Source organism: Hippopotamus amphibius, chromosome 2, assembly GCF_030028045.1.
Source record: "Hippopotamus amphibius kiboko isolate mHipAmp2 chromosome 2, mHipAmp2.hap2, whole genome shotgun sequence".
NCBI lineage: Eukaryota > Metazoa > Chordata > Mammalia > Artiodactyla > Hippopotamidae > Hippopotamus > Hippopotamus amphibius.
This window is the reverse complement of record NC_080187.1, coordinates 149404862-149423956: the sequence shown is the minus strand read 5'-3', so window position 1 is coordinate 149423956 and position 19095 is coordinate 149404862. Positions and strand designations below refer to the sequence as shown.

At 47.0% G+C, this 19095-nt stretch overlaps 1 protein-coding gene across 4 annotated transcripts in view; it reads left to right on the top strand.

The window, feature by feature from the left end:
- Positions 1–5290, top strand: part of ARNT2 (aryl hydrocarbon receptor nuclear translocator 2) — a 197879-nt gene extending 192589 nt beyond the window's left edge. For all 4 annotated transcript variants that reach the window (XM_057724319.1, XM_057724320.1, XM_057724318.1 and 1 more), the window contains one exon: positions 966–5290. In XM_057724319.1, the coding sequence (XP_057580302.1) occupies positions 966–1064 (99 nt within the window). In that variant the 3' untranslated portion in view covers positions 1065–5290. The remainder of the gene's footprint in view (positions 1–965) is intronic.
- Positions 5291–19095: the final 13805 nt, after the last annotated feature.

Sequence of the window (19095 nt, the reverse complement as noted above, 5' to 3'; positions counted from 1 at the left end):
TCAGGCAGCGTCTTCACAGACAGATGTCACTCCAGGTCCCCAAAGGGGCAGAATCCTTTTACATGTGCAGAGAGCTGCCTCACGCAGGGCCTTGCCTGACCTCCCGTGACCTATAACGATTACCCCCGCTTCCTCCATCCGTAAGGCTTAGCCCTGGCCCATCATTATGCCTCACAGTTGCTCTTCATGGTTACGATGCTAAAAAGAACTCTTGGTCAAGTAAGTTTGTGAAACGTGATTATACAGAGTTATTCAGTTTCTTGACTGCAGGACTTATCAGAGCCTTTGTTATACCAGTGAGGACTGAAGATTTTTAGGAGGTAGGCAAAGTATTTCCCAAACTCATTTGTCTACAGGGTTTTTTCCTCCCAGGGTATCTCATAGGCCAAGAATTCGACACACACTTTGGGAAATTTGCCATAAAGGTGGCTGCTTGGCCACCTCCCATTTTCTGGATGGTAGTCTGAGGCCCAGAGAACTTAAAGGACTTGTTAAAGGTGAAGTCTAACCGTGCAGGGATTTGGCCTTGCCCTCTACATACACAGTGAGGACAGGCCACTCAGCTCTCCACGCACACAGCCCTCCTTCTGCCCCTCCCCGCATTGCAGTGCTGTTGCGTTCTGATCATCAGTTGTGTGGACCTTGCTTGGTGCCAGGCTGGGTTCTCCCAACCAGTGGGGCTCATGTCCACCCTGTGTCCTGACTCAGCTTTAAACAGGCAAAGCTTGTGTCCTGAAGTTGTGTTTACCTGCTCGGATAACAGCTCCCAGGAGAGGACAGCGTCCCAGGGTCTCAGACATTTGAGGACCCCCTCAGAGCATCCTTCAGGTGTCTGGGGCGTGTTCCTGGGCCGCCCCGTTGGAGAGGTGGCCGTGAGGGTGGCCGGCGGCCTGGGCTCCTGGGACGCGCCGGTGCCCGGGAGGATGAGCCCACTCCCCTGCGCTCTCTTCTCTCCTCTCCTGCAGGACATGCTGCCCATGCCAGGAGATCCAACCCAGGGGACCGGCAACTATAACATCGAAGACTTTGCCGACCTGGGCATGTTCCCGCCGTTTTCTGAGTAGCTGCGGGCAGAGCGAGGCTTCCGCCGTGCAGTGCCCCCCATGCTGTGACATCGACGCCCACGTGAACGGGGCCCCCCCCCGCCCTGCTTGACCGGCCACAGGGCCCCCCCAGCAGAAGACATCTCACCCCCCGCGTTCCCCTCGCCGCCACAGTGTTGCTCAGCTTCTCACCCGCAGCCGTGGCTGCTTGGCCACCGACCAGGAGCCCGGTAGACATCGGGGGCTGGTTCTGCTTATCGTACCTCACCTGTGTGTGCTTGGGAGCCAAGCCCATTGGGTTCTTAAGAGCTGGGTGTGAGTAATCTCATAGTAGACAATTTTCATCTATAACAATTTCAGTTACAGTCCAGAGAGCCCAGTCAGCACCCCCAGGCTTCCCCGGGAAGCTGGAGTCTGGTTTCTTCTGGCCTTTAACTTCTGTGTCCAGGTGGGGCTCAGGGGTGTTGGGGAAGGAGGCGAGCGGGATGCACAGCCTTTGTTCTCAGAGCTGGACATGAGGCACCCGGGGATACTGAGGTAGACGCCGGCTCCTCTGTTCCCTGGCTCAGCCACGTCTGTCTGGGCATCCGTCGTGCCGTGAGACGTGTGTACGTGGTGCAGTGTGATGTGAATCCTTGTTCTGATGGATGTGTTGTGCCCCATGTCTGTTGTGTGCAGCCAGAGTGAGGGTGTAGAATCCAAGGTGTGTGGCGAGAGTGACAGCCCAGATGTGCAGCCCCTTCCAAGCTGAGCAGGACACCCAGGCTGGAGGAAGCCAGGCTCAGGGCCTGGGCACCGGGTGGACAGGCTGAGCTGAGCAAATGGACACTTCACAGCATCACCAGGAGTCCTGGCCAGGAGCTACTCACTTTGATGGGTCAGTTCTTTGGTCCGAGCCCCCCAGGTGCAGGTTCAGAGTCCACAAGAGCGCCCACCCTTTCCTCACTGGGTCTGAAGAGCAGCCCCCCCTGGTTCCCCCAGAGTTTCTCATTCTTGTCCCTGCCCGATGGCTGCAGGAGGCACCCCTTGAGTTCACAGAGACCCTGGCCCTGCTGTGGAGGTGTGAGGGGGAGGGCTGGGCGCCCAGGCCTCCCATCCTTCTGTGCTTTCCCGGGACCAACCTCTGGAGACGGCTGAGGGGTGAACCCTGGGTGTGAAGGTGGGAACTCTGAGACATTCCCCTCCAGGCTGCTTGAGCCTTCTTTCTTCAGCCAGCTGGGAACAGTGGCGTCTAGGGGGATGCAGGGGGTCCTGAGTGCGGGCCTCTGAGGCAGAAGCCTTGGACTCCCGTTCTGGTTCCAGTTCTAATTCTGCCACACACTCGCCAGGGCCTTGAATTCCTCAGGTGGTCTCAAGACAGAGTAAGAGCTGACTTCTAGAAGCTTCTGCTTGCCTGACCTCTGAGCCCCTGGCCCCTGGCTTGCTGTGTTTCCCTCAGATTTAAGGAGAGGAGTTTAAGAATCTATCCCCTCTGCCCCCGTTTTTACTTACCTTTGCCCCCTCCCACGCCCTTGACACTAAGGAAAGAAACTCTCGTGTCCTCTTCTTTTCCTGATGGTCACCCTCCTGTCCTGTGCCAGCATCCTGTGAGCTCACCGACTCCCACAGGGGAGAAACGCTTCCTGTGCGTGGCTGTCTCGGGGCAGGTGGAGGAGCCCATCCACAGGGAAAGCCGACCTGTCAGGCACCTGGCTCGGAAACAACCCTTTTATACTCCTCCTCCTGGGACTCGGAGGGGCCAGGCATGGTGGGCTTGCTTCTAGGCTGCCTGAGTGGGGAGTGAGCCCGGCCTGCGGGAAGGAGCCCGGGGAGAATGTTTGCTCTCATCCTCTGAAAGCTCTGCATTAAACCCCAGCCCTGGCTGGCATCCAGAGGGGGTGTGTGCCCAGTCCTGCTTGGGGAGCTCCAGCTATAAAAGTCCAGCATTGTTCAGGAGAGTGGCCGGTAGCCAGCTTTGTGTGATCCCAGTTCCTAGGCTCTAAATTAACACTGACTTTACAGTTTCTAGAGTGGTTTTGAATCCTTTTGTACATAGTGGTGACTGGATTTGGGATTTAGATGCACATGATGTCCTTTTACACTTAGGAGACTTTTGGCTTCTGGGAAAATGGCAAGTGGTTGAAACTCCACTCACGCCGTGAGTACCAGACCCAGAAGGGGCTTCCCCAGGGGTGCCCTGCCCTTTGGGACACCTCTGCCCCTGGCAGCCTTGAGCTTGCCCTAGGCAGTGGACTTATTTCCCAAAAAGACATTAAAAGTAGCTTTTGGATCAAAGAATGGTTTCCCAGTGAAATGAAAACAGACTTTTTGTGGCTTTTAGTCTCTGAGTTTGGAAATTTGTTTTTCGGGCAGGGGGGTGGGGTATGTTTGTCTTTCCTTCTGGTTTTGGAGGGCACTTGGGGGGTTTCTGAGGTGCACACGCTGGTCCGCACGCTGACTGGGAGCCTGCTGCCCACCCGTGCTGCGCTGGGCACCAAGGGCATGCAAAAGGACAGAGCAGGACAGCCCTGCCCCCAGGGACCTGTCATCCACTTTACCCGCTTACACAGTGTCTAGGGTGAGGACCACTCAATTCTTGGTCCTAGAAGTTGAGGATTCATGGGCGACTGACAGCCAGACATAACAGGGAAGCATCCTGACTACACAGGCCCAACCTCCCCCTTCCAGCTTCGTCCCAGGAGCCCCGGCGCGGGCTCCGACTGCAGTCTGACAGGCGACTCGGGTTCTCTGTTTTCTCTACTCCCCGCTCTACTCTGTGGCTGTGATTCTTAGAAGCCACCACGTGGCCACTAAGAAAACAGAGAGGACTGAGAGGATCCCACATCCCAGGGAGTCTCTCCCCAAGGAATTTTAAGACAAACTGGAGTGAGAATTAGAGCCCTAGAGGGTCTAATTATCCCAGTTTGCAGAAGAACCTCCCTTGCCGGTCCCGCCCAGCCAGGAGGCCAGGTGCCCACGGACCCTGTGTTGGCGTGGCCTCAGCCCCAATTCCTCTCCTCCTGGAGATGGAGGCAAAGCTGGCTTGGGAAGGGGAGCGGCACCTAGGACTTTGGCTCTAGGACTCACTGCCTCGGTCACACCTCATCTCACATCCACTCGGCCTCCGGCTGGCTTTCCTTAGGCTGAGCAACCAGAAGCCTTTCCACCCGAAAGGGCCGTGCGGTGGCTGCCTGAGCCATTGGTGAGGCTCAGCCTGGCCTTGGTTAGAGACTGCAACAGGGGCTCCAGAGGTTCTAGAGCACCCTGCCTCTATGTCCCTCTCCACTAGCTTTGTCTTTAGTTTCGGTTTCAGGGAGCGTAGAGCATCACAAAAAGCCACATTCTTCTCTATTTCTCAGTTTATCAAATTCAGCCCTTCCATTGTTTCCTGAATAGCTGTTACAATGAGTAAGATTCTGATAGTTGATGGGACTGACATCAGAGAGCCTGAATCTCCTGTGCCAACGATGAAGAGACTGTGTTCCGCAGACTAGCCACCGTGGACACTATCAGTGCTGCGGCCAGGCTTGGCCAAGAGATGAGTCAGGCCCCAGGGAAATGAGTGTGTTCCCTTCCGGCCACATCAGCACCTTGGCCAGCAGATGAGCAGTGACCTTCTACCCACTGGGCCCACCTGCTCCCGAACGGTTATGACCTGCCACATAGGCAAGGCCAAGCCAGTCACCTAACAGCTCTAGCCAGTGACAAGTCAGGATGGAAATGCTCCTTGTGTTACCAGAAAGCATGGGTTCAGTCATGAGGTCGCTGTGTCCTGACTTGCCGGAACAGCCCAACTTGTCCGTTCCAACCCTGTCCCCGCCACCAGACCCTTATCTTGTGTATGAAGGGACCTGGCTGTTCTCCTTTTCCTCGGCTGCCTGGGGTCTGGGGCAACTTGAAGAGGCATCAGACCACAATGCAGGCACATGGTCACATGCAGGTGTGCCTGGGTCTTGGAGCCAGAGCCTATGGGGCAATGAGTGTGGAGGCAGGAAAAGGGAGGTCTCACGGGAAAAGGGCAGCTTGCTTCCGGTAACAATCTCTTTTTCCTTCCAAGATGAGAGAGTTCACAGATGAGCTTCAGTGGACCATTTAAGCACTTGATCGTTTCTCGTTTAACCTTTCTTATTATGAATGTGAACTGTGCTGTGGATAAATCATCATTTGTATTTCTTGAATGTTCTCTATGACTAACAGTTATTAAGTCAGTTGTGTATATGTGTAACTAATGTAACTGCCTTTTAAAATTTCATTACAATAAAAATGACTTTGCTCTGAACACTGAATAGCCCAGGCCAACTTTGTAATTGAACAATTCGTAGAAGCTGCTCTTGGAGTCTGGGAGATTATCTCATATTACTCTTCCTATGGGCTGTGTTGTGTTGCAGCCGGGAAGGAGTGTAGAGTACATGTGTGCCAAAGAGTGACTCTGTCAGGGGGGGTCTCGCTACGTAATATTGAAAAAGAAACTAATAATTCTTGGCTTTGTATGTTAGGCAAGGCCCTCTGGAAGGCTCTTTGCAAATGCTATTTTTGTTATCATTATAAATCTCTGCTAAGTGAATATTATTCCTGGTTTATAGATTAAGAAACTGGGACTCAGAGAAGTTAAGTGACTTATCTGAGAACACACAGGAAGGAAATGACAGAACCAGGATTTGATCTTAGGTCTCATTCCAAAACCCTGCATACATTGTCCTCTTCAAACATTCTAATTATTTCTTTTTTAAATTCTTCCAAGATTAAACTAGTATTTTAATATGCTCAAATCTCTAGTAAATGCTTACAAAATCTAACCCTCTCTGTTGAAAGAGGGCCATTTGGATTCTAGCAAAATGGCAGACTGTAATCACTTGGAAACTCTTTTCCATCAAACATTGAACATTATTTTTTTACAGCTTTATTGAGCTATTTTTTTTTTAAGATTTAATTATTTATTTTTTGGCTGCATTGGGTCTTTGTTGCACACAGACTTTCTCTAGTTGTGGCGAGCAGGGGCTACTCTTCGATGTGGTGCACAGGCTTCTCATTGCAGTGGCTTCTCTTGTTGTGGAGCACGGCTCTAGACAAGCAGGCTTCAGTAGTTGCAGCACGTGGGCTCAGTAGTTGTGGCTCTCAGACTCTAGAGGGTAGGTTCAACAGTTGTGGCTTAGTGGCTCCACGGCATGTGGGATCTTCCTGGACCAGGGCTCGAACCTGTGTCCCTTGCATTGTCAGGCAGATTCTCAACCACTGCGCCACCAGGAAAGTCCCTTGAGCTACTGTTGACATAAAGTACACATATTTAAATGTACATGGGAGGTGGGAGTTCCCTGGTAGTCCAATGGTTGGAACTTGGCACTCTCAGTGCTATAGGCCCAGGTTTGATCCCTGGGTGGGAAACTAAGATCCCTCAAGTCGTGGGGTGCCGCCAAAACAAAACAAAACTAAAGCAAGTACTGCAGGGAAAGTCAGTAGAGAACAGGAAATGAAAGTGACAGTGTCCATCTGTTTCCAAGTTTTGAGAGGTGGTGCACGCACCGTATCAGCAAGAGGTTGTGGTTAAGAATAAGATATTTTAAAAAATAGAATAAAATAAAATGAATGTATACGGGAGAAAATTTTGTGTCCTTGAGTTAAGCATACATTTCTTGGATACTAGACCAAACGCATGACCTATAAAAGAATACAATGACAAATTGGAGTTTAAAAATTCAAAGGCCACAAACGTGTATTTAAATGACAAAACTCATGAAACTGTTCACTTAAGATGAGTTCTTTAAATTATGTTTTGTGTAAATTATGTCTAAATTAAGTGGATGTAAAAGTCATGGCAGGAGAGTTTTTTGTGGAATTTGACAAGGTGATCCCCAATTTCCTATGGAAGGAAAAAAAAAAAAAAAGGATAGTCCATACGTTTTAATATGATATTTTAGAAAAAGAAGAGAAAGAAGGAGGAAGAAGAGAAGGAAGAGAAAGATGGAACATTGAAACTAGGAGGCACCTGGAAACTTTGTAATTAAAAGCATGGGATTGGCACAGAGATAGAAAACTAGATCAGTAGAACACCACGAAGAGCCTAGAAGTACACACACATTCAGAAAAGAGAATATTTGGTACACATGCCGCTGAAGTGAGCTGGAGACTGTTATTTGCAAGAGTCAAATCAGCATTACAAATCACGAGGACCAGACAGACTTCCCATAAACAGTGCTGGGGAAAAGCACATAGGAAAAGGAGTAACTATACCCTTATCTTACACAACATGCAAAAGATAAATTCCACACAGATGAAAACATCTGAGTGTTAAAAAGCAGTATACGTCAAATATTTAGAAAAAAATCTCGGAAAATATATTTATGAAATCAAGTCAGGGACGGAGTTTTTAAACCAGGCGCAGAGATAGCAAACCATACAGGAAAGAAAAAAAAACTGTTATGTTTGGACTCACTGTAAAAAAAATCAGCTTAAAGAAATGGAAAAGGCAACCGATAAACTGGTGGGACTGTCTGCAATTTATATACCCAACAAAGTGGCATTCACTTTGTTGAGAGAGAATATTCAGAATATAAGGATTCACAAAAATCAGTGAGAGGGACTTCCCTGGCAGTCCAGTGGTTAAGACTCTGTGCTCCCAATGCAGGGGGCCTAGGTTCAATCCCTGGTCAAGGAACTAAGATCCCACATGCTGCAAATAGGAGCCCATGAGCCGCAACTAGAAGATCCTGCTTGGCGCAACTAAGACCTGGTGCAGCCAAATAGATAAATAATTTTTTTTAAATCAATAAGAAAAACATCAATACAACTCAATAGATGAATAGCTAAAGAGTTTGAATTGCTCAAATGGCATTAGATATATGAGAAAAGACTGAACCTCACTAGCAATTAAGGGAAATGCAAAATTAAAGCAAGATAACATGTCACTCAGATTTACTTGGTCTGATAATGCAATTATTATGGGGATATGAGGAAACAGGGACTCTTCCCTTGCTGGTGGGAGACAGGACAGATGCCCTGGCGAATGTTACGCAATATCCCGACACGTCAGAAATGTTCGAACCCTGTGACTCAGTGAACCCAACTGTCTGTTCTAGGAAACCTCCCACATGTGCAAGAGAGGGCAGGTAAAAGGAGATTCACTGCATTGCTTGTAACGGTGAAAAAGTGAGACCCAGTCTAACCATCCTTTAGTAGAGAAATAAATAAACTGATTCAGTCACACAAAATTTGTGTGCAGCACTTAAAATAATCTTGTAGCAGCGTGTACACATTCTAAAAACATACTATTGAATTGAAAAGAATGTACATGTTGGTATAACTCAAGGCAATTACATTTTTTTGGTGCATAAATAGATACTTAGTAAAAGATTAAAAAAAAAAAGAATCTCATGGACGGATAGGTACAACTATGGTTATGAGGAAGGAGTTAGATGGACCCAGGCTGAGCAGCTGGAGTTTGTCCTCCAAGATGAAGATAACAGGAGAATAATAGGGGAAGCTGAGCCCTGCGCAGATAGAGACCACACATTTCTCATTCTCATGGTCAAGGAGACCTTCCCGACTATACATGCACAGAAAAGCTCCTTGAAGGGTTTGATGTCAACCCGCCCATAGGCCTCTTTGCTGGAATCCATCGTGGCTAAGAGATGCTCATGCACACATGGGAGGACCCTGAGATGAACCAAATACGGACTCAGAACCAGGCAAAGCAAGATGGTTGGCCAAAGGAAACCTGGAAGAAAAGCCGCATATAAGTGATCCAAACCACCATGAGGGCGCGACTCTATCTCTCTCTGAGCCCGCCTGTGTGTCCATCCATACATACTTGTTTTCCTCCTAATAAACACTTCACCTGTTTCACTACTTTCTGTCTTTGTGGGAATTCATTTCTACAAAGCTGACGGGCCAGGGCCTTGTCACTGGCCACTAGTCACTAGTGGCTAGGATTCGGTGCTCTCACTGCCCGTGGCCTGACCTTATCTCTGGCCAAGAACCAAAATCCTGCTTCAAGCCTCTGCAGGCTGAGGCCACCCGAGATCAGATAGAGAGGGGAAGAGGGGAAGGAGTGTCTCGTGTGGCTGAATTCCTTAAAGCAGATTAAGGCAGCGAAAAGAGAGGGGTGTTGATTGAAAATAAAGGGAAAAAGAAAAGTATCTGAAGCAGTTATGGCAAAATGTTAAACAGCTGTTTTCATTTTGGTGATGAGCGTATAAGAATATGGTATACGTCTCTCAAATTTGATGTATAGTAGAAACATTTAAGAATTGAACATAAATCAATAAATGAACAAACTCTGACTGTGTAGTCAGAGAAATGCAAATTAAAGTAACATTGAGATGGCATTTCTCACTCCTGATGGATTGGCAAAAGCACAAAATGGTGAATGGTTATATCTGCCACAGGTAAGAATACATGGGAAAGAATTTTCTCACATATTTTTGGTAGAAATGTAAGGTTTTACAACTTATTTTGAGGTTAAGGTGGCCACATCTACAAATTTAGAATAAATGTATTTTGATTCAGCTATCTCACTTCTAAACAACCTTCCTAGTGAAATAAAAGCTTTGAAATGTACAGGTAGATGTTTGTGAATATTTATTGCAGCAATACTTTCCAGGGGCAAAAAGTGACATTAAGGCAAAGCCTACTAATAGAGGAACAGATGAACAAATTGGAGAATATCTGTATCATTAAATATTATATAGCATTATCTCAATATATTAGCAAATGAAAGTAATAATCAGAAAAGCATAAATAATTTTAATCTATTTTGATAAAACAAACATTAGGAAAAACTCATTGTGTAGGTTCGTTTGTGAGTGCATGGTTGTGTATATATGTGTGTGTGTGTGTGTTGTACATATAGAAAGTGTATAAAATATTCACATCACGGTGTATTTGGAGGGGAGAGAATGGTCACGGGGATTGTACAGGTGGAGAGAGTGAGCAAAAATGAAAATAAAGACATTACACATAACTGGAAAAGTGTTCTGGGCCCAGGGCATTTGTGTAACATTCTATGTGCATTTATACGCATGAAAGATTATGAAACTATAGTAACCTACCTCAACATGCTAGCATCTCAGGCAAATCTACCTTTTATCCTATAATTTTTTATGTTATTTGTTTTACAAAGAATATATATTACTTATAAAACCATGAAAAATAATGAAAAGCAAATCATCTGTCAGAATAAGAAAATACTTCTCAATGATTTGTGGTGACCTAAATGGGAAGGAAATCTAAAAAAGAGTGGATATATGTATATGTATAGCTGATTCACTTTGCTGCACAGCAGAAATTAACACAACATTGTAAAGCAACTATACTCCAACTTAAAAAAAAAAAGAATAAGAAAATAAATGACGAGCCACACTATCTTGAAATCGTTAAATCCCTCGGAATTTAGATGCCAAGAGGTGGGAGAGAGAAGCATACACTTGTGCAGTGGTTAGAAAGAGCCATAGCTGGACATACCTATGACAGACTGGACAGTGAAAGAATTGCCAGGCAGGCACAGAGGACAGGAAACAGTGAATAAAGCCCAAATCGTGGCCAGAACCTAGGCTGTACTTCACCTGTAGCCTCTCGTTAATCCCCCAAATAGAAAACTAAGCAAAAATACACTCTTATCATAGATAGAACAATAGTAATTATTTTCCTGACATTACGAATAACATACATTATTTTTAAAGCAGAGCGGGTAGGAAAGTATGAAGAATGAAAGACTTGATTCCAACTCATGCTGTTGATGAGGGGACACAGTGAGTAGGGAGGGGGGACAGGGATGGAGAGCAGGGGTGTGGAAGCGCGAGGCTGCTCGGGATTGGGGTGGGAGGTGGACTGAAGCTGCAGGAGCATCAGCCATGTTTGCGCTGGGCTCCCTGCACATCCATGGCCACCTCCCAGCCTCACTGGGGTCCCAATGGCTCCTCATCTTCCACGAAGAGGAAAATAAGGTGGTCTTCCCTGTTACCATTTTGAAGCCTAACACCTTCTCCCACAAACCCTCTCAAGCATGTTCTCTCCGTAAACACTTGTGTGGCACCTGCCACTTGCCAGGCACGGGGCTGGAGCTACACAGCGAAGACCCATCCCCACTCCTAGAAGCTCCGTCCCTAGGGGAGAGAGACAAGTCAACAGCATATGACATTCCAGAATGTTCCAAGGGTTTAGGAGGAGAACACCTATCCTGCACCAACACAGATGGGCAAGGGAAGCTGGAGGAGGGCTGAATGGCTCGGAAGGTTGTGATTAGCATGACTTCACCCAACACATCCCAGATGGGGCGCATCAGAAACGGAGCCTCCCCGCTGGGCTCACAGCTTGTTGGCTCAGCTTTTGCAGAAAGCACTTAATGGGCTCCTGTCTCCAAGCCCAAGACCCTTATAAATCATGAACTAGGTATGCCGCCCCTCAGCAGGACACCAGATTAAAATGACTGGAATGCAGCCTGCCTCTGGTCCTACAGCCCAACTCCTAATTCTTCCCACACATTTCACTTAAGAGTCAAATAAAAATGCCAAAAACAAAGAAACGTGACCTGGCGCTGACGGGGAAGAGAAAACATTTCGTTACAGCGATTCATCAGTGTGTGAGCATTTCTCTTCCACAAGGGTCCTTGATAGTAAAAGCCACGTCTACTGATGTTTCTCACGGAACTTCCACATCCCTAAATGGCTACCATGTTTTTCATCATGGCCGTGTTTGAGTGTAAGCTGGACCCACAGAACTGAGCTCTGTCGGTGATGGTGTCAGACAAGGGTGATCCCTGACTGCTCTTCTGAGAGGTGTGCTTCTGGGAGCTGTCTGTGGAAGACACGGAAAGTCACCTAGTCACATCAACTCAGCAAGGAGCCAGGATCCCAAATGCTAAGAAGATGCTAGTGACCTTAGAGTTGTGTTTTCCTAGGTTCACTTTCCGCTGCCAGAATTAAGTGTTAATGTACTTCCAAGTCATCAGTAAGGGTGGAAGGGAGACTTTCATCTAAGCCTGGGTGCTTGCACAGGGAGAGGGGCCGGCTCCCAGGAAGGTGGGACAGAGAGAGAAGTGATCTCTGGAGTGGTGCTGAGGAGGCTTTCAGTGGAGGCTAATTCATAGGTTTTGCTCACCCGTGTCTGCGCAGAACATCAAACAGTGCATGGTACTCAGTGAATGGCCTTTAAATGATAAAGAATTCCTTTGCTGTACACCTGAAACTAACACAACTTTGTAAATCAACTATACTCCAATATAAAACAAAAAAAATTTTTAAGTTTTTAGAAACTATAAGGAATTCATTTTGCTCTAAGTCACAAACATCTGATAGGACAGGCAGAAGCAGGTTTCTCAATTGTTGAGATCTACGAGTCCATCATGACTGATAACAGCTTGAGAGGCTTCTGGATAGGTCTCAGACCCACGTCTGTGCCAGGGATGGGCATGCACACTTGTATTTTCATTCCTATCTGCTTCAAGGAGACAGGACAGAAGTCAACCAAGAGCTGAGATGGAGACGTACTTAGCATTGGGTCATGATGAAAACTGGCTGAGCTCAAGAGAGAGGCCTGGGCTAGGGTTGGGGGTAGAGGGAAAGAGGACCAAGATCCGGAGGATTGAGGAAACGAGTGTCTCAACTCTGGCATCTTCGAGGTTTGCCCCTGATTTTATTGTAGCAATTGTCCTACAATTTTGTGTGTATGTGGTCAGGGAAGAAGTGTGAGGAGGTGCAAAGAGTAGGCAGCGAGGGTGAGGGGTGGAATTTAGCCTAAACTGAGCCAGGCTCAACAAGGACTCCTAAAGAGTGACATACAAGGAACTCTTGAGAACCCATGCATAAAGGCACTTCCGGTCACCTGGGAAAACTACTCCGTGATGCCAAGGCCAGGTGACAGAGAGATGGCATGTTCCAGACAGATAACTTGAAGATAAGGAATGGGAGAGAGGCGGAAGGTCAGGCTGTGTGGCAATGGCCAAGATGGGGATGCTGGTCCTCAGTGTGCCCTGGGCCCAAGGATCCTGGACAAACCACAGGCCCAGGGTCCAAGGGAACGGAGCTTCAGTATGACGTCAGAGTTAACAAGAAAGTCATGACGTGTGAGGGGGTTGAGGGAGCACCGCCCTGCTGAGCAGGCCACAGAGGTCCCTGTGACTGTGTTATCCTGCTGCCAATGGACCTCTGCCCATTTTCACACACCCTAGCTCTCTGCTTTTATTCTCGGGCACCAGAAGCTGGGTCTCCTTGTTGAAAGACTGTCCTCAGGCTGCTGAATTCTACTTTGCCAAAGCACACAGAGCCAGGAGTGCCTCAGATTTTTACATCCCACCAAGAACAGCCCTTTATCAATGACCAACAGATGCAGGGGTATCAATACCCAGTTCCCTTGCTCCTTGATGGGGTATCTCTATATTGTAACTTAGTATATTTTCTCTAGAGCATCCCTGTGAGATTGCCATACACTTACCTCTGTGGAAACCTCATTTGCTTGATATTGTAGCTTGCTGAGTCTTTGTCCTCTTCAGTCCCACTTCCTGGGGTCAGGTGTCCCCTGGAGCCTTCTCTGGTGTTTGAGGTCTGCTGTCCTGAGTCTCCTGTGAGTCCTGTATCTTCTAGACTTGTACAGATGTGGAGTGGAGGTGGTGGCAGGTCAAAGTGCCACATCCCTACCAGTCTTTGCTGGGAACACCCCTTAAGTAAATCACTTTCACAGGAACATTTTTCTAAGACGGTACTTGTGAAGAAGCCAATCTCAGACAGCCCTTCTCTAACAAACACTAGGGACTTCCCTGGTGGTCCAGTGGGTAAGACTCTGCGCTCCCAATGCAGGGAGCCTGAGTTTGATCCCTGGTCGGGGAACTAGGTCCCATATGCCACAACTAAGGATCCGCATGCCACAAGGAAGATCCCACATCACAACTAGGACCTGGAGCAGCCTAAATAAATAAATATTAAAAAAAAAAAAAAACCCACTAAATTGCAGCAAAGAAAAGGAACATTCTCACTTCATTATCTATCAGAAAAAAGAAAAAAAATTAAAAAATATTTTTAAAGCTATGCATACAAAGAATTTCACCTTTCCTTTTCAATAAAAGTAAATTTTTAATTTTAGTAATATTTGATACTGTAGATGCGGAAAGGACTTTGTCCTCAAAGAAGCCAATTTTTCCCAGAACTAGTGAAAGCTACTTATTCTGGTTGACCTGAGACTTTCCCAATTTTAGCAGTGCAAGTCCTATGTCCCAGAAATGAAGATAACCAGGACATTTGGTCAGCTACCCAGGACCTCAACATTTCCTGGCAAGGCAAATAGAGCCCCTGAAGAGGAAGGAAGATGCTTGACAGGATTTTGTGGAACCACAGAAGTTTAGAGCTGGTGGGGATTTTGGCAATTACAGAGCATGTTTAGGTAACATATGAGGGAAAGGGGTCCAGGAGTTCAGAACTTTGTTTCCCAGAAACTCTGGCAATACAGGAAAGCTCCTCGCAGCCTGGTTCTTCTAGGTGAACAAGGCCAAGAACCAAGCCCACAAAGATCTCATCTGTGGGGAATTTTCTCCATCACATTCAACTCATCAGAGGTGTGGAGAATGACCCTTCCATTTTGACCCAAGGAAGGCCGACAGGTCAAATGTGCATGTTCTACCCGAGTCCACGTCATAAGGGGAATAGCAACTGAATGCAAAGCCGGCCTAGCAGTTCGGCTCACGGAAGAAAGCCCTGAGTTTTTTAGGCTGCGCTTTCTGAAGAGAGCAACCTGGTTTTTCCCTTGAAGAAGCCCGACACAGGAGCTCTTATCGTCTCATAGGACCCTCTGAGGATGCTGAGGAGGACGGAGCGGCTGAAGCCCCACGCTTGAACCTGTGGGAGAGAAAGGAAGAGGCCAGGGCAGAAGCCCTGGAGGGGTGGCCACCACAGAGCATGTGGCCCAATGCCTGGCCTGCCGCCAGGCTCCCAAGCCAGAGGCCATTTAGGAACAAGCCTCGTATATTAGTTTCCTGGGGCTGCTATGACCAATTCCCAAAGTCGGGTTGGCTTAAAACAATAGAAATTACTTGTCGCACAATTCTAGAGACCAGAAGTCTGAAATCAAGGTGTTGGCAGGGTTGGTCCCTCCTGGCGGCTCAGAGGGAGAGTCAGTTCTGTGCCTCTTGCACGCCCCTGGGGGCTGCTGGCAGTCGTTGGTGTCCCTGGCTTATAGCTGTGCACTCCCAATCTCTGTCTCCGTCTCCAAGTGGCCTTTCCGTGTTCCTGCGTCTCAAATCTCCCCCTCCTTTCTCTTATAAGGACGTCAGTCATGGGATTTAGGGCCCATCCAGATAGCCCAAGATGATCTCATCTCGGGAGCTTTAACCTGATTATATCTGCAAAGGCCCTATTTCCAAGTCAGGTCACATTCAGAGGTACCAGGGGTTAAGACTTGGATATATTTTGCCGGGGGAGATACAATCAACCCATTCCACAAGGCAAGGGGGGAAGGAGAGTTCCAGTTGCCTGGTCTTCCACAAAAACAGGCAGGAATCCAGACACTCTGTCTCAGAAGTGCGGAGGCCCAAACAGAACATTCACAAGTGCCTGGAGTATCAGAAAACATCCCTGCTCCTGACGCGGAGGCCAAGGAAAGCATGTGTGGTTTCCTGAAGAAGCACTTGGATGAGCAGGGACAACAGTTGCGTGACCCGGAACAGCGGATGAACGGGATGCACAAACAGCAGGCCTGGGAGTGACAACAAACAGCTGGGCCTCTTCAGTGCTAGAGAGGGAAGGGCCTGAAGGCGGTCATTGCATGGCTCAGCACTAATAGAGGTTTACGTTTATTCCCTCAGAACCTCCTTTCAGGCACTTCCATCTGCTGCAATGGCCACCATTATAATTGCACAGATCCAGAAGATGCAGTGTTTATAGAAGGCTTGGGACAGCTGACCTCAGGCTCCAGGGGATAGACGCCTCACCCCAGGTGGAGGGAGAGGAGGCAGGACCTCAGTGAAGAGTGAGGTTTTCAGGATGCGGAGGACCAGTTGCAGTACTCTTCAAGAACAGAATGGATTCATTGAGAAATGAAAGATGAGAGGGGAGACAGTTTCCAGAAAGGCAGCTCCCTGCTCTGTAATTTGTTACAGCAAAAGGAAGGAGATGGGGCAAAGGGAGGAATTATGGCGAGGTTAAAGAAATGGGGCAATGGAGATCCCTGACAGGACAGGAGCAAATGGTACAGGTCCCTAAAACCAGCGCTTGCCCAGCCAGCCCCGTCAGAGAAGAAAGCCAAGCTGGTGTTAAAACAAAAAAAAACAAAACAAAAAAAAAGAAAGGTAGGGGTTTTGTTCTTTCTTGTTTTGTTAATGTTTTGCATTAGAAATATTGGCTTCTTATCTTTCTGGAATCTATTTCTAGGAGGCCAAGAAATACCCTAGAATGGACAGATACCCAGGATGTGGTATGGGTAAATTCACATCTGTAGCTCTACCTTCTAACACAACGTCTGGAAAAGTGATCAAAGGATGTTTTTTAGATTGATTGAATATCAGGAAATTTATCCAAGGGTCATCATGGATTTGCCTTTTGGGCTATCATATCCTCCATCTGTAGGCACCTCCTTGGCCTGGAGATAACGGTGACCTATCTCACAAAAACACAGGCACTACAGGATGTTGACCTAAATTTCCAATGACAGTTTTCACTTTTGGGGGGTATCCTTCATGAAAAAGAGTGGAACAAATCCCAGAGAAATTTCCAGTGGACCCTGAAGACTCCCAGATGATTACGGGTCAACGGCGAATGAAGTCCAAAGAAGGGCCTAGATCACCCCACGTTTATATATTGGACAGGATCCCATCTCCAGTTCCTTTGGCCCCTGCTGTCTGACTCAGTCTCTCTGAGTGTGGTGAGATGCTCAGTTCCAGGCTCTTCCAGGAGGGACCATACCCAGGAACACCTGGGACAGGCAGGGGCTGGCCTTGGAAGTCTTGTTCAGAGATTGAGTCCGTGTGTGGATCTGTATATCACAGATGGCTGCTCCTATTTATTTATTTTTTGACTTCCACATGGGCCGGTCTGATTTATGTTGGGATTTGACGGCTAGAAGAGAGGACTACGGTTTGGGAAGAACAGTAGGACAGTGAGGCTGATTGAGCCTAGAAAGAGGGAGAATCCACTCAGATTTCAGAGATAAAGTCCTTTGTCCTTTCTCCACTGTAGAGGGTGTTTGGGGAAAGCTAAGTCGCGGCTACAACGCTGAGTCTGAGGCTCAGAGCAGCCACTGAGATCAGATCAGCGTGGTGTGGGAGCAGGAAGTCATCCATGGGGCAGAGCACGAGGTGCATGTGTGGGGGTTCAGCTCCAGGTCAGAAACACACAAACACGGGCTGCATGTTTGCATTTCTCAGCAATAGTGAGGTCCCATGGAGGTGCTTCTCTACTGGGGTGAAAGAAGGGTGGAAAAGGGTATTTCCAACTCAAACAGGATGAAGATGGACATATTCCAGAATGTCACGAGAAGTGTCTGTGCTGACCCAAGATAGAGAGAGGGCTGTCATTCCCCGTGTGGGCCAGAGGCTGCGTTGGGTAATAGAAACTGTGCAAGAAGCATGGGGCTGGAGAATGTTGCCTTTTCGAGAATGGGTGGCACCAGCCAATGTTATCCTCCCTCTTTTTCTGTTCATAAAGAGAAACAAAACACAGGAGGCAGTGTGTTTTAGGAGAATTATTCTGGAAAGAGGGTGGTAGTTACATTTATTGAAATTCTTCCAATGACACACATTGCAATTTCAAATGGAGATAAAATTCACATACCATGCTGAATTGTACAATTCAGTGGTTTTCGTCTATAAACAAGGTTGTGCAACCACCGTGACTAATTCCAGAACATTTCATCACCCCATAAGGAAACCCCATCCTCCTCCCATCCCCCTCCTCCCTTCAACTCCAGCAGCCACTAATCTACTTTCTGTCTGGATGGATTTGCCTGTTCTGTACATTTCATATAAATGGAATCCTACTTAATGTGGCCTTTTGTGTCTGGCTTCTGTCATTTAGCATAAGGGTTTCAAAGTTCATCCACGTTGTGGGGTGTATCAGTACTTTAGCCCTTTTATTGCCAAATAAAGCTTTGTATTAACATGCCACTTCATTCTCTTAACAGCCTTTCAAAGAGCAAACTTTTTTCATTTTTACCCAAGTTCCAATTATTGATCTTTGCTTTTGTGAACATGCTTTTGGTGTTCCTAGCTAAGAAATCTCTGTCTAACCCAAGATCACCATGGTTGCCTCTACACTTTTCTTCTAGATATTTTATCATAAGTTTTATCCTATTCTTGGATATTCCCTCTCCATATGTGTTGCTTCAAGTGGTTTATTTCATCTTTGTTTCCGTTTCATTTTTTTCCCTAATTTTGAAGGAGGGCAGCATTTTCAGCTCCATGAGATCAGGGATCTCTGTCTGTTTAGTTCACTGATCTCCCCCAGCAGCTGGGAGTATTACCTGGCACATGGTGGATACACAATATTTGATGAATGAATGAATGATTTCTGAATTTTCCTCTCCCATCTGGCAGATGCACCTCCGCTTCCTCTTCCCACTTGGTAAGAACTTCTTCTACTTCATATTCTTCTTCCTACACAATGGACTGCACTGTTCTAGGTGTTAGACATATTCCCCATCCTTGAGTTTATAATAACAGAAACACCTACAGAAGAAGGAACATATCCAGATTACTAAGAGAGAAAAGACATTAGAAGGTATATGAAAAGTACGTGCCACACTAGGCATCGTGCTTGTTGCAGCAGACAGATTTATTTGACCCAGATTATTTCATACTTATAAGCTAAGCCTTTCCTATTAACAATATGAGGCCTTCAGGCATTAGAGAATTAGCTAAGTTAAAACTGCAATGAGATATCTTTCCTTACCTATCAGAATGGCTGAAATGAAAAATAGTGACAACACCAAATGCCTGCAAGGATGCGGAAAAGATGGATCGCTCAGACATTGCTGGTGGGGATGCAAAATGGTACAGTCCCTCTGAAAAGCAGTTTGGTGGTTCATTTCAAAGCTAAAAAAAGTGGCTTTACCATATAACTCAGTAATTGCACTCTTGGAGATTTATCTTAGGAAAATGAAC